Raw genomic sequence first — 23,464 nt, 5'->3', positions numbered from 1 at the left:
CTGTCAGATTTCAAATTCGATTGTTCAATTGCCCGAAAGATATATTGACAGATCAACAAAATATGGCGAGGAGAACAAGGGAAACGTTTTGTAGCCAAGGTGATTGTGTGCTATTGCGTAAGCTAAAACAAACACTTGAGCAACACAAGCTGTTTGCATCTATTTTTATGTCCCAGTATATTTGGGATTAACTGTCTGGCCCCACCACTTACCTCACTGTGTCATCATGCACTAAACCACTGCCCTGGTGACTGCAGACTAAACTGCAATCTCTACAGTCAAGCCTTAAGGGGCAGCTTTTTATCTCAAATCCCAGCAGCAAACTCCTTGCTAACACTGACACAAAAAAAAAATCCGTCTGTCCTACTTTGAGAAAAGTTAACAAGCGTCGAGCTTTTGAGTGGGTGTCTGCGGATTGCCTTGGAGGGGATCTGAATGTGAATTGTTTTCAGCATATTGTTTTCAGCGTATTGTGTCTGAACTCACACTGAACCCTTTGCCAAGATATACACGCAAACAAAAAAAGAAGAAACACATTTCATTTTTTTTTGTCTCATGCCCGTACCTGTGTCTGGGAGGGGCGGAAAGCGCAGCCGAAGGACTGCTGCAGCGAGTCCAGGAAAGGCTGGATCTTGTAGAGGCCCTGGCTACTCCCGTGGCTGGAGCGGAAGGCCACGATGTGGAAGTACTTGAGGATCTTCTCGAAGCGTGCCTGGCTCATCTTGAGCGCGATGCTGCGGTTGCTGAAGAAGCCGCTGCTCCAGATGCTGAGCACCGACTCGCAGCGGTGGACGCTGGTGGACGTCACGAAGCCCAGGAAGGCCTTCATCTCGGGCAGCGTCACGCTCGTCCAGCCCTCGTCGCTGCCGAAGCGCTCCTGGTACTTCTTGGCGTACATGTTGGTCTGGGTCACCATGTTCTGGATGGCGTTGTCGGGCACGAACAGCTGGAAGAAGTCCATGGCGGTGGCAGTGGCGGGCATCCTTTGTGTTGGCCCTGAGATTTAAAAAAAAAAAAGCATGTTCTGTTTTAAACACTCACTGTCAAGGAACTGCCTTGGTTTTTATAGCTCTTGTTACTTTAAGATTTGGCAGCAGACTCATACATAAGTCATGAAGCAAATGATGGTGGCAGGTTTTGCATGATTGTGAGGCTTTGCCTGTAAGGAGATAGTAAAAGGAGATGTATAACTTTTCGCTGACTGTACAGTGTCTTTACATGAATATTAGATTTTAAAGAAGCCTGTGCTTTCAAAATGCACTCTTTTCAAGCATAAAACAAGATGAAGGCATTTGGGAGGGAACATATTACTTTAGCATTTTTTAATCCACGCCACTGTGTCCCGTCGATTTACTGCTTTATGAACACATTTCTTGATGAAAAAATAAGCACATAAATTTATGAACACTTATGATAATTTCAGTCGCTAAGTGCCCGTTTCTCCCGTATCATTAAAGCAGTTAATCAGTGTCACAGCGCCGTCTCTCTCTCTCTCTGACATCCGTTCAGACGTGCATGACTACTCGCTGCTGCCCTTGCACCTTCTCCAGCCACAGAGCAGCGGAGAAGTTGACCGAAAGGTTAAATAATTAAAAATCCATTTTTGTCTGCCAAATCAAGTACAGGAACGGAGAGAGAGGCGTAATTCCTCCATCTGCTGCCTGGCACACGTCAGAGGCTTTAGACAATCCCCCCAGCTGCGCAGCTCTGAAGCTGATAGATTTATCCAACACTACCATCACTGCACCGTGAGTCCATCTAGTCTAGCTAGGAGAGAGGTATTGCTTCTACGGCAGGTACTGACAGAGCTGTGGAAGACAGGATTCTAAATGCCATCTGTCACCCAAGCACAAGCTAACAGAACACAAAAGGAACACAGGATAGGGGGGATGATCAAGGACACACTGATTCAGAGGTGGGATGCATACCAGCAAAACATTACACACTTGACTGACACAATGAAGTTTGCTTGGGGTGTCCACAAACTCAGTCTGTACACTAGACCATAGAGATGCTAAAGTTCTGTGTACTTCTGTGCACATAACCCCTACAGTATATCACATGACATGTTGTCATGGTCTATGATAGCCTACCTACACTAGCAACTACTCACCAACTAATACTACTGCACATAATAACAAGTAGTGTGGATGCATACAGTATTTATTTGTGTTACATATACTGTACTCTCTGTGACCAAGAGGACATTATGTTGAGACTATTTATGCTTATACTCTGTTGAAATACAGACATGCATTGTTCATTTAATCTACACTGTAAAGCTATACACCTGTAGACACTATCAGTGCAACAAAAATGAAAAAAAAAGACAGCAACATGATCTGTCTGTATGAATTATCTGAGGCCTTATTACTCCATACGTTTGGAAAGGTCACACGACCTGTTTGCCTAATGAGTCGGAAGACACACATGATTACAAACAGCATTACCTTAAATCACTTCTACAGCATACACACAGCCTCCGTCTCTCTGAGAGGAGACCCGAACAAACTTAATCATGAATAATATACATCACAAATGTACTGGGTACCGCTGGAGATGGGGTTTTATTTTTCACATATTTATGAGGATCTTTCAAAATGGATTAGGAATGTTGTACTGCATATCATAGGTACAGCATCCAGGTAGATGAATGAACATAGCAACAAGAAAAAGCCTCTGTGTCTGAACAGCTGTTAACACACTGTCTTATTTCATAAGCCTTCAAGAGAGTGTGTATGTGTGTATGCCTAGTGTGTGTCTTTCTGTGGGCATGCCAGTGTGTGTCTAATTGCTTTTTCCCCCACATGCTCGATGGCCAAGAGGAGAGAGCACTTTAACAGGCTTTAATAATCCACATTGATCTTAATGACTCTGGGATACACATTTGTGAAAGACAAAAAGAAATGGGACACCGAGAAATGAAATTCTTAAGCAGAAGAGGAATGACTAAATCTATTCTTAAACTGAGCCATCCAGACAAAAGAGAATGGCTAAATAAAACAATCAAAGGTGCTGAAAGTAAACAACAGACAGACAGGCAGGCAGGCAAGACGACAGACAGACAGACAGAGCTAATTTTTTAGTGGGACATTTAAGGTTATCTGAAGCTATACTCCTGAAGCTATAAATCTCAAGGTCAAAAGACTGGAGACACTCAAAAGGGGCCTTTTCCAACGGCGTGTGCTTCGTGCTCCGCCACACTGAGTGAAATCTGGCCAAGTGGCTGATTACCAACCTTGAGTTCAGAGCCAGAGCCAAAAACCCTCTCAGTGACAACTCACAGACCAAAACCACACACAGGTAAATGGTCTGCAGACATAATTAACATGATATGGCATTATCGCTTAGTCATTGCTGTGTATGCTTGCTTTGTGCAATCAAAGACTATTTTCCACTGCTGATATTGTGCTTCAGTGTAATCCAGTCTTTGTTAACCATGTTAAACTGGGATTGCATGTGAGAGGTATGAAACAGCTACATGACAAACAGCAGCTTTTAGTCGAAAGGGTTTAGAGATTACTTCCCATTACACTCTAAACTGGTCTATGCAGCTACCATAACCACATATATTCCCTTTGTTTGTGGACAATTAACTTAACTATCACACCGCCATGATCAGTTCAAGCAGCTTGGTTTTAAGAGGTACAAAGACCTGATAAACATCAAAGGCACAGTAAGAGACACAACAAAATGTCTAGTGTAGACTTAATGGTGCTTAGTTGGCAGAACTGTGTTATGTAATGCATCGCTCCTGTTCATAATCCTCCATGACCACTGCATCACGGTGGGCCTTTAAATCTGAGGATGATGAGGCTTTAAGTTAATCTGAATCACTGACAGATAGAATATATGATATATAGCTTTTCTTTCCACATTTCTCATACCCAACAATCACATTAAACAGGTTCCACTGATTTTGAGAATGTACTTTGAGAATGTGTCTTGAAAACAAAATTATATCCACAGTCCATCACGCTAACTCTTCAGGCTGTGAGAATTTGCCATTGTCTCTATGGTATGTTTGTAAGACTAAGTTATTTTGTCTTCCTCTTATCACAGTTTCCCTTTACGTTTTAGAATAGGACCATATCTCTTTCTCCAAGCTTTGTCTCAATTCATTTGCATAAGGGTGCGGTGCATGCTTGTAAAAACGATTTAAATGGGGTGCTCTCTAGGATGAGCAACATGGTTTTATAATGACATTCATAACCGCGCTCTGACTATATCATTATCTATTTGCATTTCTTTTCAAGTTTCCGATATTCATAGTTTTAGTCATTTTATGTGCTTTTGATGTTGGAATTGACTCGGTTTAGCAATTTATAATGTTATTACAGCACAGTATGTGCTTTTGATGTTGGAATTGCTCATAATTTCGTCTTCATTCATGAATTAGCTCTAACATCATCTGGACCAACAAGTTGATGAACATGATCAATCATTTTTATGTCAAGTTTGGGTTGTTAGTAGAAAATTGCATTTAGTAAAAATGTTAGCCTACAATCCTAAAGCCTGCAATGCTTTGTGACAACTTTCAGGGTTTTTTTTCTTCAGTGAGAACTGAACCACTAGTTGACTGAATGAAAATGTGTTGAGTTACCCAGTATTTGCAGTCAACAGGGAACCATAGACACAAATATGTTTAATCCTGTATTTGATAGAAGTAATTTTACATTTTCTATGCTATGTTGAAAAAAAAAATCAGCTAAGCTTCAATTAAGTCCAGGCATTATAGGATACCTTACCCATTATTCACTCTTTGGAGACAGGGAACACATTAGGTGGTATTATTCAAGGCTTTCATCTAATGGATGTCAGTAATCATACCAGGGATCATATACTTTCAAAAACACTTTGGCCTGTCTGAATGCATTGATTACTTCTCTGATGAATATACTCCCCTCTTTCAGTCAAGAACAAAACATCCTGAATTTCAAATTCAATTACTGAACAGGAACCGGTCTGACACACATTTTTTTAAAGCCCTTCACAACATTGTCTAGTCTGTGGGGGGGCGTGCCTGCAATCTGCAATATCCTGCTCAGTCCCAAACAGCACATTACAAAATTCAGATCACATTATTAGAGGCAGAATCAGGCCTTCAGCTTGCTCTCTAAGCAGCCTCGTGTAGTCCTCCTCCATTATGTGATTGGTATCAGAAGAAAAACTCTGGCCTGCACTGTTAACTCTGGCCGGAGAGACAGAGAGTTGAGGGTGGAACACACTGGCTTCTTTGATGCCGTTTTGACATCTGTGACGGTTGGCATTGTTCCTGCCGCTGCCTACACGCAGCGTGGCACACTGTCACAACACACACTCCACAGCGAGCCGCACCAGCACCAGAGACAAAAACTGCCTGTCAGGCTTGATGCATTCTGATCTTATTAATTTACCAAGCTTTATTACACAATCTTGTCTGCAGGTTGGTACACAGGCAAGTGAAGGTCATTACTATCCTTTGGGACTGCAATTTACCGGCTGTTGTTCTTCTACATAAAGATCTTTATCACACCATTGGGACAGCAACACTTGGGATTTCGCAATTTTAACAGTGCTGCTCATGATGATGATACATCTTAAGCAGCAACACTGCTGATAATGATAACGTACCTGATGGCACTGACAACGACAATAGATGGCATTAATAACATCCATCTCCTCCTTCATCAAATGCATCCACAGTTCACCATAGCTGAAGGTTATTATCATTCAAAAAGACCCTGGTGGGTCGAAGAAGACCCCGGTGGGTCGAAACGTTGCGTGTTTTTAAATAAACCTTGTCGGTTTGGAGTCTCCAGTGTGCGGACATCTACAGTAGCTTCTTTATCATTCAAAAGCAGCATAAAGGCACGGACAAATCAGAGAGTTTTGTGCCAGTGCATCAAGGCAGTCATGTAGCCATTACAAAAGTCCACAGTACCCAGACCCAGGGGTCCCCGGATCAGCGCGTGGCAATCAGTGGGGCACAAGGGGCTCTGCAGGTGGGTCAGATCATACCCGTGGCTTTGTCAACCACTTAGAGGGATTTATGGGTGCGTCTGATTGTTCTAGCATACACACATACAAAAAACACATACGCAACGCAGGTTGGAAACATACATACTCACCCACACACAAATTCAGCAGTGCATGTGGCCACAAAAACACACACACACACACACACACACACACACACACACACACACACACACACACACACACACACACACACACACACACACACACACACACACACACACACACACACACACACACACACACACACACACACACAAACTCACACACTCACTCACACACACACACACACACACTGGCACAGCATACACAGTCCTGTTTGATAGGATCGTTAAGACCAGATCCTGCCAGCAGTGTGTAGGCTTAAAGCGCCACCTGCCATGCGCCAGGCGGACACATTTCCCTCCCCAAATCCAAACGCCCAACCAGATGGCCCCAACCCTGTTTCCCGGCGTCACGCGTTTCCCCGGCCCGCTACCGGGGCGCACAGATATGGAATTTATCTGGCCGTGCAGCTGTGCTGATAGACAGCCAGGCTGTGGGGATGGAGAGGTGCGGGCAGAGGGAGAGCCCTACACAGCCTCAAGGTCTACCCCTCCACGCACACACACACACACACGCACACACACATGGAGGAAACCCATCCACGGTGTGTGTGTGAGTGTGCGTGTGTGTGTGTGGAGACTTCAATCAGAAATAGCCCAAAGCATGAAAGTGACTCATTTCTTCTCCTCTCTTCCTGTCCTCCTCTCCTTCTCTCTCTCTATCTCCATCTTATTCACTCACTCCATCTCTCTCTTCCTCTCCCTGCCCAGTCTTCATCCCTCTCTCGTCTATCACTAGCTCATTTCTGACACTGCCCACTTTCCTTTTTTTTCTCTATCCCTCTCTCTCTATCACTCCATCCTTCTCAGCTCTTTTTGACTCTCTCTCTCCCCCTCAGCATAATAAAACATCACCTACTACTTTACTACATACATTTCATTAATAATAACAATTTACCGACAACTGCATTGAAAATAAAACAGGCCAGCGAGATAGCGTGTCACTGTCACGGATATTTATGATGAGCTAGCTGGATGATGTGTCACGGATATTTATGCTAAAGAGGAAGTCACGCGCTCCTCAGTCCATTGGCATGACATGACACCGCTGTTAGTTTTCTTGGCATGATGTTGTATCAGCCTGACTAAGTCCATGTGAGCGGTGATGCACCGTGACAAGGAACTGGATGGGGGGGGGGGGGGGGGACACTCACGGCAGCATGCAGGGGCCAAATTGCTGTCACTGTAACTGTGTCATGTCTTAGGTCCGGCCTAATGGGCCAGGAGGTTCACCAGCGTCCTCGTCTGAGGGATGAGACCGCAGCCGCCGCTGCCGCGCATCGCCGGTCACGCCTGTTCCCGTCACGCATGTACGAATGTCCCAAGGAACGAATGGAGTCCGTATCCACAAACCAGGCCCGCCATGCTTGCATGTGTGTGTGTGTGCAGACTAACACACTCGCTCAAAATCATGAGACTGCTTTGCGCAAAGCATCACCACATCCTGTACACACATGCTCATCTTACAATGTAAATATCTTGACACAGAGCACAAACATGAGTGCTGCTCATATCCTTCCTTGCACACACACACTCACACACACACTCACACACACACACACACACAAACACATGCATACACACGCACAGCCACACATAAGCCTGCCAGCCTTCTCCAGCTGAAACAGGAGTGCTGTCTGGGTTCTGTTGCCAGACTAATTCTAACTAGATCAGCACCTTCTGTGGCACTTTAAGGCCAAGCACAGCACAGCACAGCACACTGAGCAAGAGAGTGTGAATAACAGAGCTCTCCGGAAAATGAGAAAGAGGAACTAATAACATCAGATATGGACATACCCTACATACATGTGTGTGTGTGTGTTGTGGTGTGGTGTGGTGTGGTGTGGTGTGGTGTGGTGTGGTGTGGTGGTGTGTGTGTGTGTGTGTGTGTGTGTGTGTGTGTGTGTGTGTGTGTGTGTGTGTGTGTGTGTGTGTGTGTGGTGTGGTGTGGTGTGGTGTGGTGTGTGTGTGTGAGAGAGAGAGAGAGAGAGCCTGAGGAGAGTTTATGGGGTACTGGTGAAATTCAGTAATTTGTAAATTAAGTAGCTTTAAAGCTAAAAAGTACCTTTACATCTTCTGCTTATCTCTGCTAATCTAGCAAAGGGGGAACAGCACAGTTGGTTGAAATATTGCATAATTAAGCTATCGTAACAATCATTTCTCAAACTGCTCGGAGCACAAAGAGGCTAGGTCACACTCAAAAGTAAACTCTGGGATCCAGAACCAGAAGTACAATTATGATCTCCATTAGTGAGTGAGACGGTTTGAAATATCATATCGATGTCAGAAAATGCTATCTTCTTTGAAGTTACTAGTTTTCCTCTCAAGACCCTTGGAAGACTTCTTTACTGTACACTCAACACTCAGGTTTTCAGTCGGTTGCCACATGTTGAAAGATAGGCTACTGTACTGTGACAATAGGCTAAAATCATTCTTCAATAACATTTCAAGAGACACAATTAAACTGTGCTCTTTGCAGTGACTTGGGTCAATTCAGACCCATAAACAGATAACTGAAAGATTGTCCCAAATTGTATTTTTTGTTAAGATCATAATCAAAGTCTGTAACGGGTTAGGCTAATATAATGGTTGGTTAAACGATAAGAATGGCACATCATGTCACGGGCCATAATGACAACGTGATGGGTTTAATTGGGTTTCATTTTTGTGAAAGGATTGATTGGCAGTAGCCTCCTCCTGATGCTGTTCTTGTTGGACACTAACTGAATGGACTTTTGTGGTCAGTAGCAGAATGTGTGTTCAGGCCTAGCACCGACTCAACACATATGTTAACCTGAGTTAAGGTGTGCAGCGAAGCTCAACGGGCGACCTGCCATGTTTTAAGATGTCAGGGGCATAGCCTACCTCGTCGAGTCAGCTTCAGAAAGTTACCTTCCATTCAGTCTGCATAAGATATGGACATACTATTAGCTTTCCTGCTTCATAGCACTGCATACCGATAAGGAAAAGCAATCAAAATGATTAAACTACGGTTAGCCTATGTATCGTAGCCTGTAAACCATGTCAGGATAAATAGACTGCATCGTGTCGTGTCTCCCTCTATTAGGTTACCGTGACTTTCTCATGCAGATGTGATGCGACTAAACCGCTTCGTTTCGGAGTGTAATTTTTCCACAGTGACATAGCTTACCATGTGTGTCCTTATAGGAGGGCAAGCTTATGTCTTGCAGCACGTCGCTCCATCCCTCTTCCTCTGCCTGCGTGCTGGAGACGGAGCCGGGGGGACCGCAGTTCTGACTGCTCCCTGTATCACCTGCCCGGACATCATCCGCGTTGGTTTCCGTGGTGTAGTTATCCGAATTGGAATCAGCCGAGGTGCTGTAGAAAGGGTTGTCGCTGCTGTCGTCGCCCGACTCCCCGAATACATCGTCTGAAATTTGCAAGCTCTCGTAGCGGGAACGGGCCGCTTCTAGAAGTGACAGCGCCTTTCTCCCGCACTCCGCCATCGCTCGATGATCGCCTCTAGTAATTTAGAGCGGCCGCAATTCGGCATGCAACTGACCACCTTTGAAACAAACCTTCGAGATGTGCCAAGCTTAGCCTACTGTCCACTCCCTCTGCTTGTTAAACCACTCTGTTGATGTAACGCCGACCAGAGCAGGTGTTTGGCTGCGCGGTTAAAAAGAATCTCATGGAGCACGCGTGGGCAGGAGAGAGGAGCTGTCCCCACCAAGGGTACTGAAATCACCCCCACCATACGACGAGAGACGTTAAAGTATCAATATTTATCACAGCGCCGAGCATCCGGGACTGGGCGTGCTGTCCCTTACTGTAGACGACTCAATGAATCGCCGGCCTCCCCAGGAGTCACCTGACCCGGTCTTTTTTATTCTGCCCAATGGCAGTGATGTTTGACATTAACGTCAAATCTTCATGATGCTAAAGTAATAGGCTATGCTTTTATCCCAAATCCCGTCTATGTGGGCTAGTTTATCCTACACTCATAGGCCTACACTCCTACACCGAATAGCCTAGGCTAAGTGCTAATTTATGTTAAATGTTAAAATAGGGTTTGTTGTATTAGGCTATAGACTATGTTAATGAATGTCATTAAAGTGTGTCTTGATTATTCAAAAGTTTATAAGACCTATGCAATTTTGTTAACTATTGTATGACATTTAAGTGACCTTGGTAGAGAGGTCAGTAGGCTATACTAGGCCTATAACTCAAAGTAGTCTAAAGAAAAAAAAGGTGGATCTCGACTGACTCGACTACTAGTCAACACTGCATTAATTCTGGCGCCCAGCAGGGTACGCCATATCATTGCTGTCCTTTTCTCTGAATAACCTGTTCTTACTCGTTGGTAGGCTTATGCCATGTTTGCGGAAGTGAAGTCAAATTGCTTCCCGACACCCAAAAGATGAGGTAGCATAGTTCAAACCAGGAACCATATCAAACGTTAACTTATTTCACAGAGATTCAGGTTTCTTGAAGAACTATGAATCTTCCTAAGGGACCAGATTCGCTTTGTTTTGACAAAGACGAATTTATGAAGGTAAGACATGATCATGCATTATAAACTGTGAAGATGCTAACCAGCTAGTAAGTTAACATGAATCCACCGACACTAGCTAAATCTCATCGTTAGGTGCCATCCAGATAAAGTCTCTCGCATTTAATAATGTTCCCTTGTACAGCTATTACTTGCATGACCGTGAATGATCAGATGATTCTGAAATATAGATTTTACAGTCCAACGAAGGAACGACAACTGGGAGATAACGTTAATGCTGAATGAATGTCACTGAAGTGTCAGTGGAGTAGCTAGCTGATCACTGCAAAAAGCACAGCTTAGATGTGCGATACACTTAAATACATGAAGTTGCTTTTCAGCTGCACGTTACACGGCTGTCTGCCTCTAATAAACAAGATAGCATTGCCTCAGAGTCAACATTTGGAGAAGCAAGATGTCATAGTGAAATGCATGTGTCATAGGATGACTTCGACGTGGACCGCTTCGTTTCGGAGTGTAGAAAACGCGTGTCTTTGGAGGAGATGCGTGAAGACCTGGAGTTCTACTACAAGCTCCTCAAAACAGCAATGGTTGAGCTCATCAACAAAGACTATGCAGACTTTGTCAACCTCTCCACCAACCTTGTGAGTGTCTGGATTCAATCCAGTCATTGGCATACTTACTGACAGTCACCATTACAAACCGATGCATGTCTCTCATGGTGCATGTCATGTCAGAAAGTGACATAGTCTGAGTGCATTTTGTAGTTTGTGAGTTTTGTTCTCATCCATGTGTATCCTGTAGGTTGGAATGGATAAAGCCCTAAACCAGCTGTCTGTACCTTTGGGCCAGTTAAGAGAAGAAGTGCTGGTAATGTTTCCATCCAGTTCTGTCATATACTTTTACTTTTGCCTTTGGTGGAGAAGATTGAAATACACAAAAATTAGCACATATGACGATGACATTTAACTCCCTAATTGCACAAGCAAACATGAAAATGAACACGAGCATCCAGGCATGAACTGTACTTGATCCCCATTGCATATGCCACTTGTGTATCTCACAGAGCCTTAGGACATCAGTCCATGAAGTCATTGAAGCCATAGACACCCTGTTATCCAAACAAGACGATATTCAAAGGAAAAAGGTTGGCTGTCTGTCATCTTTCATATTTCTTTTGACTGATTTTTTAAAAATGTTTTTGTAGACATTATAGTTTGCTGATATCTCTATTTGTGCCAGGCCAATAAAAAACGGTCAGTAATTAACTTAACACTCTGCTACAGATGTGTGTGATGAGACTCATCCAAGTGGTGAGATCAGTGGAGAAGATAGAAAAGATTCTCCACACTCAGAATTCCAAAGACAACACCTCTCTTGAGACAAGCAGGTAATACTGTCCATTTGCACTTATACTTTGATACTTTGATTGACCACAGTTTAGCTGAGTAGCATATTAATTAAAAAGCAAAGACCATCAAAATGCAATTACTAAATCTAAATAATAAAAAATGCTTTTACTTTCTAAATGACTAAAATGCTAGTCCTAAATCCAGAGAAATGCCCAAGGATCCAGTGACAACCAATGGAACCAGCCTTATCACATGTCAAGGACAAGTTTATGTTATGACTAGTATGCAAGGTTTGCAAAACATCTTATAATTTTTTTTCCTGATATTTTCACGCAGCCCTCTTGTAGCCGGGCAGATTCTGGAGAGGATTGCCACCGAGTTCAACCAGCTGCAGTTCCATGCAGTCCAGAGCAAAGGCATGCCTCTTTTGGACAAAGTGCGGCCGGTGAGCATGCCCTCCAAGGAGCAATACTGTTTTAAATATGTACATCCTCCTCTGGCTTGCACCAGTTCCTGTCTGTTATTCAGAAGTACTGTTCAGTTTACAACAAGATTCTCAAAGGCCCATAGGAGACTTTTAACGTTCAGCAAGAACAGCCCTGAAAACGTAATGAAGTTATGAATATGAAAATGACTGGCCTTGAATCTTAAACTCTGGAGGTGATGGTACTGTATTACTCCGCTATGGGTGTTGAACTCCTGTCTGCGTATTCATCTTCACTGAGTGTCCTTGTCCTGTATGAGAGGAAGAGGGACGCCGGTGCAACTCAGATATCTTCTAAGTTTTTATTTAGAATATGCAAAACATTGACTAACGTTTCGATGTTAGAAACATCTCCATCAGAGTCTGAGTCTGAGAGGACTCTGATCTGAGTTGCACCGGTGTCCCTCTTGCTCTCGTACTTTATCTGTCCTGGCCTGGTTGCACCAGATCGACGCTAAACTGCAGAAGCGCGGAGAACCTTCCTTTGTTTGCTGTCCTTGTCCTGTCTTGTATGTCTTATATGTTGTGTTATGTCTTATATGTTGTGTTATGTCTTATATTGAGAAATTGTCCCCCGGGGATAAATAAAGTTTTTTCAATTGAATTGAATTGGTTGTCCTGTATCCGTCTCTAGAGGATAGCAGGCATCACGGCCATGCTCCAGCAGTCTCTGGAGGGACTCCTGATTCAGGGGCTCCAGACCTCCAATATGGACATCGTGCGCCACTGCCTGCGTACCTACGCCACCATCGACAAGACCCGGGACGCAGAGACCCTGGTGGGACAGGTCATGGTGAAGCCCTACATGGACGAGGTACTTCAAGCAGTTGTTTCAGATAAAATTGGAAAGTTGCTGATCAGTTATCCTCAAGGATATATAATTCAACACTTGGAACATATGGTCTGCTCAGCTTCGCATCCTCATGAATATGGAATCTGTCAGTATTGTCAGTGAATTATGGAAATGATCTGTGACATGTCAGCTGTGCATGTTCTTTTGAAGCAGGTCACCCAATACATTGTTCCCCAGTATGTCATGGTCAGCAGTAAAGTATCAGGTAGTAAAAAAGTAGAGACCGCACTCAGGGGCTGAACTGTAACTTTGGAGTTGAGACACTGATGATGGGCTAGGATCAAAACGTTTGTTCTTTTTTTGTTTGTTAGTTATGGCCTGTTATGCTCTATCGGCACTTTCAAATACAGTTTTGTATAAATTTCAGCCCCTGAGTGCAGTCTCTACTTTTTTACTACTGTACCTGACTGAACATTTTCATGCAGTCACGCGCCGGGTGCAACCAATTTGTTAGTTAGACAATAGGCGCAGACGCCATCTCTACCTACTGCAGTTACAGTAAGTATCCCCATGTGGACTCCAATGCCACAGTTCCTCACTGCGCTCTCCTCTCCTCTGTCGCCCCGTGCAGATCATAAGTGAGCAGTTTGTGAAGTCCAGCCCCAGTGGCCTGCAGATGATGTACACCAAGCTGCTGGAGTTCGTGCCTCACCGCTGCAGGCTGCTCAGAGAGGTGACGGGAGGCGCCATATCCAGGTGTGTGTGCAGACAGATAACTAACCTGTGGGCAGGAACTGCTTACAGGGACCTGAGCTTTCCCTCTGATATTATGTAGACATATGCATTTGATAGATATACATACATGCATAGGGAGTGTCAGTCCATTTGAAGGACCTCTACTTTAGTGTTGTCATGTAAGAGCATCAGTAATTGCTTTAAATACTTCTAGAAATACTTCTACAAAATACCTTTTCTGCACTCAATATCTGAGGTTTGAGCCTAGAATGCAGTTTGCATCCTAAAGTAAGCATGATTTACTTGCACAAGCATTACATGGTAAGTGCATTGGCAATGCATTGGTGAGTGGTTTTGATGTCTCCGGGTTTTGTTTTATATCCTGATGTTCTCCCTGGAGATGCTTGTATTTTGTATATGCACAGACATTCAGTAGATGATGAGCTACGTGATAGCTGGGCTGTGGTTATGTGCCTTGTAAAGTTGCACTCATTCATCAAGTTGACATTTACCGTTTATGATATTCAAACATTAATTTCAGTGTTGGCTTGTGTCCCCATAAAGGGCCATAATACAGCAGCTGGTGCGCTCCGTACACACGGTGTAGAGGTAGAGGCTGCCCTGTATGCTCCCCCCTCCTGTGCTTGCCCACTGGAAGCCCTTTCAATGGCTGCTTCTCTCTCCCCAGTGACAAAGCTGACATTGTGCCTGGCTATGACTTCCTGGTGAATTCGGTATGGCCTGAGATGATAAAGGCCATTGAGGAGAGGCTCCCCTTTCTCTTCAATCCTGGCAACCCGGACGTCTTCTATGAGGTTAGAAACACACGTGACATTGCTACACATGGCCGTCCACCACTTTGGAGAGAGATATTGTGCATGTATGATGTTATAATAAGGTTGTGTACACAAAAACAAGATATGATTCAATGGAACATAATATGATTCATGAGCATATAGAGTTAGCACAGCAAAAAACATCAAACCACTCAAGGTCCAAAACACTCAAGGTCCAAAACTATTTGTTACCACATAGACTTCTGGGAGTGAAGGATTATTACATTGCTCTTGACTTTGCTCTTATGTGCTTTGTATTTGGATAAGTAAGTATGTTTTGTGATGTTAGGTAGTCATGACTCTCTCTTTCTCTTTCCTTCTCTCTCTCTCTTTCTCTCTCTCTCTCCTCGCCTAATATGACAGAGGTACGCCATCACCATGGACTTCGTGGGGAAGTTCGAGCGTCAGTGTGGCTCGCAGGCGAGCGTCAAACGACTGCGCGCGCACCCCTCCTACCAGACCTTCCACAACAAGTGGAACCTGCCCGTCTACTTCCAGCTCAGGTGGGTGAGGTCCTCCAACTCCAGCTCGTGCCTCCTGCTCGTCCCGCGGCGGCTGGGTTCGGCTCAGTGTCGGCCGGGGCTCAGCTCTGATCCAGGCCTCCTTCTGTAAACATCCTGGGGTGGAGCTTGCACAGTTGGTCAAAGATTAAAGTTAATGGTGGCGCGCACAGCAATTCTGCATCCATTGAAAAAGACTTGATCTCGGGACATGTAGTTTTGTCTGTGATTAACTGTAATGGCTCCATCCCACTATGCAGAGATGTGCTCTCTGTTCTCCGTTTGAGATGTTCTCTCTGTTCTCCTTTTGAGATGTTCTCTCTGTTCTCCTTTTGAGATGTTCTCTCTGTTCTCCCTTGGAGATGTTCTCCCGTTTGTTTCCAGCCTTTTATTATCTCATGGCTTTCTGACTCACATTCTCTCTCCTTTCCTTCTCCAACTATTGTGCTCCTTATCATACTTTCTCTCTCCCTCTCCTCCTCTTTTCCTCTAAATATAAGTTGGAAATTCTATACCGATGAGTAAGACCGCCATCGATTTGAAAGCCCCTGTATCTGTTCCGCAGTGGCACAAGGATAGCAAAGACTGACTGGAAGGCAGCATTTTTTCTCTCTCTTTTGTCTTCTTCCAAAAAAGGCCTCCAGTTCACCCACCGAAAGAAGATAGCCGTATAGATGCATCTCTCCAGTCTCTCTGTCTGTATTGAGCGTAGCCACAGGGAAGGCCTATACTGATGTTTTCTCTCTCTTGCAAATGGGCTCTATGACTCAACTCTATTGCTCTCTGCGTGAGAATACCAATGCAGTGCACCAGATCATAGACCTCATCATAGAGCCCCGGGTTGCTTCTTTGCGGTATACCCTGGTCCTGTGGGCCGCTATTTTAAGTGATGGATGTTAGGGCCGCTATACTCTTTATGAACAGCAGGCTTATTGCCTGCTGCTGACTGGATTTATTTGCCACTGGCTGGGTGGAATTAGTTTCTGGGCTTGTGATTCTCGGAAACCCAGAGAGCCAAGAATGTGCTCAGATTCCCTCACAGTTCAATATAGTGGTTAGTGATGATATTTCCAATTACATTAAGTACAGTGTATCTTCAGTAGTGATTGATGGACAATGAAATCGGTATGGACAATGAAATCAGAGAGATATTGAACAAAGATGTTATAATAGTACTAGTAGCTTAATAGATTGATTTAGATAATAATAAATAACATTTGCTTTATTTGTGAATTTGTTATTTTTCTAAACCTCTTTTTATTATGCACAGATAAAATGTCTTTCTCAGTAAAAATTTAGTAGCGTATCAGAAGTCAGCTACAGTATTTCTCAGAACTTTTGGAGAAATCTGATATTGTGTTGGAACACCATTTCTGTGATTTACACACAAGTCAGCTATCAGATAGCTTAAGGCTTTGACTTAATAATGTAGGAGCCAGTTGTCCTCCAGCACCCGGAACAGAGAGAGTGATACTGAGAGATGTGGTCATATTTATCAATACCTGGCTGCCGGTCATTTGCTGGTTCCCTGGTAATTCCCTTATTTCCATCGTCTGTTTGACTTGCATTGGGGGCAGATTTAGACTCTGAACTTGTTCCCATGCAAAAGTCATGACTGTCAGAGTGTTTATTTTCTCTGCCACCCAGTCACTCTTCCTTTGTAAATTTCCTTTACACGTGATGTCAATAGAAGCTACTGTTAGTAAACGACTGAAGCATTATGACGCGGCGCCACACAAGGCCAATGTGTAGTGTGTGTGTTTGGGGGGGGGGTATGGAGTTCCGAGGTGTCCGACGTCAGCGTTGTACTCGTTGTGCCCGCGCTCTGTTTGTCCACCGGAGTCGCTCTGCTCGGATTTCAAAATGTAAAGTCCAGCCAACACAACTGTTTGTTTTGTTATCTAATAGTGCCTCTTTTGCTCTCTATCTTCCTGTGTCTCTTTTCCTGTGTGTGTTTCCTAATCTTGTTACTTTCCATCGTGATTAATGTACTTTCCTGTGTGTAAAATGTTCTACGTATGTTCTTTTGCCTTCAAAACTACTTCTCACCTTTGACCTGGTTTCTCCTGTTTTTGCTCATGTTGCTCTTGGCTTTGAGTTAGAGGTCTTTTCTCTTACACAAATAACTGTGTTGTGTTCACAGGTCGGAGGTGGTTGTAGTGATTCTTCAGTGTTCTATGAACCTCGCTCAATTAAACCCTAACTCAAGTGTGTTGCTCTCAGCTGTATAGCATAGCATGAGAATACTCTTCCAAACCTCCTCAATTTTACAACTCTAAGTGCCCATTTTTGGTATAGAAGACCTTAAAACTGATACAAAGGTCCTTGTCAGCGACCGTGCCCTTTTGCACAGAGTTTCACGTAATGCACACCAACCTTTTTTCAATCACTTTGGCTTTAGGCTGCATTGCTAGCAGAGGAATCTAGTTCCTTTTGTTGTTGTACTCTGTACTGTATAATAGTTGGCTGAGAGGAATGTCTTTTCAAATGTCATAATCTTTTAAAAACAATATTGTGAGAATATGTTGTAAGTATACCGAACAGACCACACATGACACTACTACAGACTTTTTCAAAGCATCCATTGTCACATTCAACCAATCATTAGCACTAACAAAGCTTCCTCTCTGTTTTTTCACTCTGCTGTTGTCCTCAGTTCATCTCAGACATGGCTTGTTGAGACTGTGTGCCTTCATTGTTTTGCAGATATAAGGAAATTGCCAGCAGTTTGGAGAACGCCATTGCTGATGGCCTGGATGCTGCACCAGGTTAGTGATGGATTGATGGTGGCCCAGTGCCAATAGTGGATCTATTCCATTATCATCTCATGCTGAAAATCAGATAATGGTTTAGCCAGAGCTGTTCATTTAAGTACTGAGTTGTATCAGTCAAATCAGTTGTGGTGTAGATGTTTTTAGTATCTGAATGAATGAGGGATATGTCATAGTGTGCTGTTTAGCAGAGGACAGGACTTTCATATCAGTTTAATCATACATACAATATATTTGGGCACGAATTCAACACTGTTCATACAGGTATATCTTAATTTCACTGTTCTTCCCCTCTCTCCTCTCTCCTCTGTGTGTAGTTGGGAGTGTGTATCACCTGCAGGTGTCTCAGGTGTTGTGGGGGTGTGTGTGTCGCTGCTGGGCAGAGAGGATCTACCTGGCCCCACTGGCTCATCGCTTCTGGAAGCTCACGCTACAGCTGCTCGCCCGCTATGCCAAGTGTGTCACTGAGGTCAGACTCAACGTCCCGCACTGACACCCTCGCTAGCTTAGCTCACCCTTCTGAGATCCAGCCATTCAAGCTCCTGACATCAAAGTGTCATCTGATGTCACTGTGTTCCAGCGTTACTGTAGCCCCTTTAACATCACGCTGCTGTTGCATCACTTTAATCTCACGAGATATCATAGTCCCAGTTACATCTTTAGACAAAGTTTAAAGTAGTTTCACAGCCACTTAATCTCATTAATTTATGAAATATCCGGCTTTAAATAGAAAAAAAAAACTACAAACTGTTTCATTCCACACATGGATGGCTCATGACTAACTGAATTTTCTATGAGGTCGTGTCCCATGTTCCAGTCTTCTGTGACATTATTGTTATCTAATCCGGGCAAAACATATACAACCATATCCAGTGACGTTGTCACACACACACACACACACACAGCCCTTCCTGTAATTATTTGTGAACAATAGATTGTGATATCCTAATTGTTCGTGATAGCTGTTATTTCTGACAAGCATGACCACCTGTAAGGCTTTCTCCTGTTCTCTTACCCCCTGTGTCTAGGTGCTGACCAAAACGCCCTCCACTGAATCCCCCAAAGATCCTGTGAGACCCCTGCCCAGCTCCGCCTCTTCCACGTCCAGCCGCACATCTCAGGACGCGGACAGCGAGAGCGGCGGTCCGGCCGCCCTCTCCACCAAACAGCTGGTCTTCATCGCAGCAGATGTGGACAAACTCCAGGAACAGGTATCCAGGTCCTTCTTTTTTTTTTTTTTTTTTTTTTTTTTTTGGTATATTTTTTGGGGCTTTTCTGCCTTTATTTTGTATATTGTACAGTGAAGGGTGAGACAGGAAGTAAGTGGGTGAGAGAGATGGGGTGGGACTGGGAAATGACCGCAGGCCGGATTCGAACCTGGGTCCCCGTGGGCACTCGGACCCGTATGTGGTATGAGCGCTGTAGCCTGCTGCGCCAAAGTGCTCCCAGGTATCCAGGTCCTTCTGAAGGATACTGAATTACCATTGCACCATTGGTTAAATAGCTTCATGCTGACATCTGGATGTTTGGTCATGTTTTTTTTTCAGATTCCACAAATCTCTGAGATGATCAAAGAGAGACTTGAGGCCATTGGGTTTAAAAATATCGCCATCGTCTCAGGTAGGCCTTTCATCGGAGTATTAACAGAGCTGATGAATTATGCATAAGTAGTCTCAAAGAAAAGGTCTGTTTGCTTACAGTGGTTTGGTTTGGTTTGATCTGTTGGGTTTAGTACTTTAAAATCTTTCTGTTTATTTGTGGACATAAATATTTATACTAATGCTAGTTGTTCGATATTGTGTGTTTGTTTGTTTGTTTGTTTATTTGTTTGTCCCTCCCAGAGGCCCTGGAGGACTCCAAAGCATCTCTGTCCAGCTGTCTGCCCACCCTCAGTGCCCGCATGACTCAGCATCTGACTGAGCGATGCTTCCGCTTCCTCAAAAGTGCCTCCGAAGTGCCCCGCCTCTACAGACGGACCAATAAGGTGCGCAGTGTGTTTGACGTGTAGAATTTGGAATCAAACTGTGATGGATGCTGCTTGTGAAGCGGCATTTGTACATTTTGATTGATGTTGGGGAGTTGATCTCATCGAAGGGTTTGGGTTACCCTGTTTCATCAAACTTGCTCTGAGAAGATTTAGGCTTTGTGTTTTTCTTCTATGCACAGCACCACCCTAGGCTGGGTGAACCCTGCCTGAACTTCCGGGGAATTTGAATTTCGCCCGGCAGCTCAGTCTGGAAACCAGCAGATCTATCTCCTCTGTTTACTGCCAGAACCTTTGGCTCCAATCAGAAACGGCCATCATGAAACTTAAGCGACGCAAAGTGCAGTAGAAACAAAGCGCAGCCTCCCCAGACTAATGTTCAATCTTAAAAGAATTGAGCTTAGTATGGTGAAAACCAGACTAGCACCAACCTACAGTAAACGCACGGAAATCCCCACCTTAAAGGTTACCTGACCGGCGCGGCGCGTCTTTGTTTTGATTGTGCAGGAAGTGCCCACGAGGGCGTCGGCCTACATGGACAACGCTCTGCGGCCGCTGCACCAGCTGGTCAGCGACTCCAGGGACCTGGTGAAGGCGGCGCTCATGCAGGACTGGCTACGAGTGACTCTGTCCGACTGCACCCACAGGTAACTCCACACGCCACAGAGAGAGAGAACACCATGAAAGATTCATTCAGATCTGTGGGTAAAACAAGCACACAGACCCTCAAAGCGTCTGGACTCCAAAAAGAGATGTGCCTAGAGATGCTGGGCTTTTTTTACCCAACAAAAATACTCAGAAATTCTCTCTGACACGTAATGGACTCTTTAGAAAGTTGCTGTATATAGGTCACATTGTTTTTTTTATCTTAATCTCTGCAGTTTTCTGTCTTGAAGACTTCAACTGGACACATGCTAACATTGAATTCAATCAGATTCCACTCTACCGAATTTTGCAGCTCAGTTATGAATCAATAATAACTTTATAATATGTGCATTGCATTGCACTAAAATAATGACCCCCTTTATCCATGCAATGACATATTTGATGTTAGTTTTAGGTAGATGTAAATTATATACAGTATATATATATATGTATCTTTACATTAAAGAAGATAGATAGATAGATAGATACTTTATTGATCCCCATGGGGAAATTCAAGAACTTATGTTCTGCCTACTGTATATCTCATCCTTATTGCTATGCAGATACTATGAGACCATCTCGGACGTGTTGAGCTCGGTGAGGAAGATGGAGGAGAGTCTGAAGCGTCTGAAGCAGGCAAGGAAGACCACCGCGGCCAGCACCAGCGGCAACAACGGCGGGCCCAGCGACGACAGCAAGATCCGCTTGCAGCTGGCCCTGGACGTGGAGTACCTGGGTGAACAGGTGAGGTGGACGCCGGGTCACTGCTCGGTACTTTAATCATTTTCTCTTCCAGGGCTTGGGACTACTCCGGCCATTTCTGGTATTTGATTTGGCAAAAAGTCACCGTGGTGTAAAAACGAATCTTTTTTAATCCAATAATATTTCTGCTTGGAAGGGTTTTGGAACTGTCATTGCCAGGACAAATGAAAGGTTTTCATGCGTCATTATGAACTGCCCAGACAAATGGCCGGTGCTATTGGAAATCACATTTTTAGAATTTCCAGTGTCTCACTTTACATATCTGAAAATAAGTGGTGAAGAGGTGTGACTAGAGCTCAAATGAACACTATCCATCAGCTTTTACAGCCACACCGTGTCCTGTGTAGTGGTGTTCTGTGCTATGGGGTCTGACGCCACTACAGGATGTGGTTAACAGAGGATGTCACAGATATGAAAACCTATTCGTGTGACCTTCCATGCAAGTGGAACACAAACGCTTATTTTTCTCTTTCATCTGCAACTTGTCCAACCAATGGTAGAGGTGTCTCAACCTTGCACTAACCCATAACCATCTGCGGAAAAGCTAATGCTTTTTGTGTGTATTTCAGAGAGATTATTTTAGTCTACACTGCATGGACATTAGTGTTTTTCTTCTGCTTTACAGTAATTTCCCACATATAAGCCGCATTGTGTATAAGCCGCAGGACAGTGTTTTATGCAAGTTAAAAGAAACAACACCATATTAAATGACCCCCTGTATTAACCTCAAAGCTGATGAAATTTAGCAAAATCAATGTATAAGCCGCGGCTAATAGTCGGGAATTTACGGTATTCCGTTATCTACTCCCGTATGTTTCAGATCCAGAAGATGGGGCTGGAGCCCACTGATATCTCCATGTTCTCCTCCCTGCTGGATCTGGTGCGAGAGGCGAGAGACTTGGCTGCAGCTGAGTGAGGGATCCCTAGCGGGGTCCTTTTTCTGCACTACTGCACTGGCACCAGAGGCGTCAGAGAGGTGCCTGATCAAAAATGCAAGGTCATGGAGACCTGCACTCGATCCTTGGGAGTATGATTTAGGCGATGAAGCACACTACAGGACTGTCCTATTCCCAAATTGTTTTTTTATTTTTATTTAAAGAGTCTACATTTTTTGTTTGTTTATTTCTTTTTGCCACTGCAACATGGTCACTTGAGAAATTGAAGAACTAACATCTGGCCAAAGTCCAGCTCCCTTTTTTTCCAGTGAACTCAACAATACTGTGTCAGCACTACACTGCATGTCACTGCAGTTTGTCTTCGGCACAACTGTCCCCATGTCAGACCAGATCTGTTTAGGGCCAAAGGTACAGAAGGCATTAACTCTGACCAAACTACTAAAGAGCACCAGCCTTTGGCTTCAGGCTTAAGGCCGATGCTGAAACAGGCTGGTAATGCCATTTGTAGCTCCTGTAGCTTCTTTGCCCATAAGGGAGGCTAATGTGAACTCACTGCACTGGAGATCTGTAAGGTTTTATAACCGTAACCGCTGATTATTTGTGCAAGCTTTTATTTCTCTTGTTGAAGTGAGCCAGATGGTGTTTAGCAGTGGCTCCCACTGTTACTACTGAAGCTTTCCAAATGAAAGTGAAATACATTGGGTTGCTGAGAGGCGTATTCTCAAAAGTCTGGGGATGGGGTTCTGACTGATATTTCATTGGTGAAGAATGAAGATTGTGTACATTACAAAACGAAAGATTATGCCTTTAACAATAAAAATGTTTGCTACATCTGATTTGGTCGATTTGGTGTATGCAATGTCCTCCAGCCTGTAGATTATCTTGGTAGTATACAAAACAATTTATCTAACTTTTCCCACACTGAACAACCTGCTTGAGTACAGTATGTGTTGAATAATCAAAATAGGATTTTTTTTTGTTAGGATTTCTGTTGTTGGTCTAACTTAGAGGGTCCACAGTGTGTATTCACTGTAAAGTCATTTTCAGGCTGTCCAACACAAGGTGCATGACCTGCCTTCCGTTTCAAGCAGAGCCATGGCCTATTGGACT

General features: G+C 44.0%; 2 protein-coding genes across 3 annotated transcripts in view; one reads left to right on the top strand and one right to left on the bottom strand.

Moving 5' to 3' along the window:
* pgbd5 (piggyBac transposable element derived 5) overlaps positions 1-9,798 on the bottom strand; it is a 25,843-nt gene extending 16,045 nt beyond the window's left edge. Inside the window, exons 1-2 of the mRNA XM_062519823.1 lie at positions 9,274-9,798; positions 566-996 (exon numbers count right to left, since the gene is read on the bottom strand). Coding sequence (XP_062375807.1) covers positions 566-996; positions 9,274-9,589 — 747 coding nt within the window. The 5' untranslated portion in view covers positions 9,590-9,798. The remainder of the gene's footprint in view (positions 1-565; positions 997-9,273) is intronic.
* A 669-nt stretch (positions 9,799-10,467) lies between these two features.
* Positions 10,468-23,185, top strand: cog2 (component of oligomeric golgi complex 2). 2 transcript variants are annotated; one of them, XM_062519584.1, is made up of 18 exons: positions 10,468-10,638; positions 11,079-11,240; positions 11,401-11,466; positions 11,663-11,743; positions 11,883-11,986; positions 12,285-12,393; positions 13,067-13,246; positions 13,857-13,981; positions 14,649-14,775; positions 15,160-15,299; positions 18,003-18,064; positions 18,385-18,536; positions 19,096-19,278; positions 19,615-19,687; positions 19,909-20,051; positions 20,559-20,698; positions 21,260-21,440; positions 22,279-23,185. In XM_062519584.1, exons 1-18 carry the CDS (start codon positions 10,582-10,584, stop codon positions 22,372-22,374), a joined length of 2,181 nt encoding a protein of 726 aa, XP_062375568.1. In that variant the 5' UTR covers positions 10,468-10,581; the 3' UTR covers positions 22,375-23,185. The 2 variants fall into 2 exon arrangements, with proteins under 2 accessions (XP_062375568.1, XP_062375569.1); XM_062519585.1 differs by lacking the exon at positions 22,279-23,185 and having other exon boundaries at positions 20,559-20,702; positions 21,264-21,401.
* Positions 23,186-23,464: the final 279 nt, after the last annotated feature.

Source organism: Sardina pilchardus, chromosome 18 (genome assembly GCF_963854185.1).
Source record: "Sardina pilchardus chromosome 18, fSarPil1.1, whole genome shotgun sequence".
Lineage (NCBI taxonomy): Eukaryota > Metazoa > Chordata > Actinopteri > Clupeiformes > Clupeidae > Sardina > Sardina pilchardus.
Note: the sequence above shows the minus strand (reverse complement) of the source record. Positions and strands in the feature narration are given on the sequence as shown.

Coding starts and splice junctions, on each gene's coding strand:
- cog2 (XM_062519584.1), top strand. CDS start 10,582: ATGAATCTTCCTAAGGGACCAGATTCGCTTTGTTTTGACAAAGACGAA. Junction 19,279..19,614: donor TGGACAAACTCCAGGAACAG/GTATCCAGGTCC, acceptor TTTTTTTTTCAG/ATTCCACAAATCTCTGAGAT. Junction 19,688..19,908: donor AAATATCGCCATCGTCTCAG/GTAGGCCTTTCA, acceptor TGTCCCTCCCAG/AGGCCCTGGAGGACTCCAAA.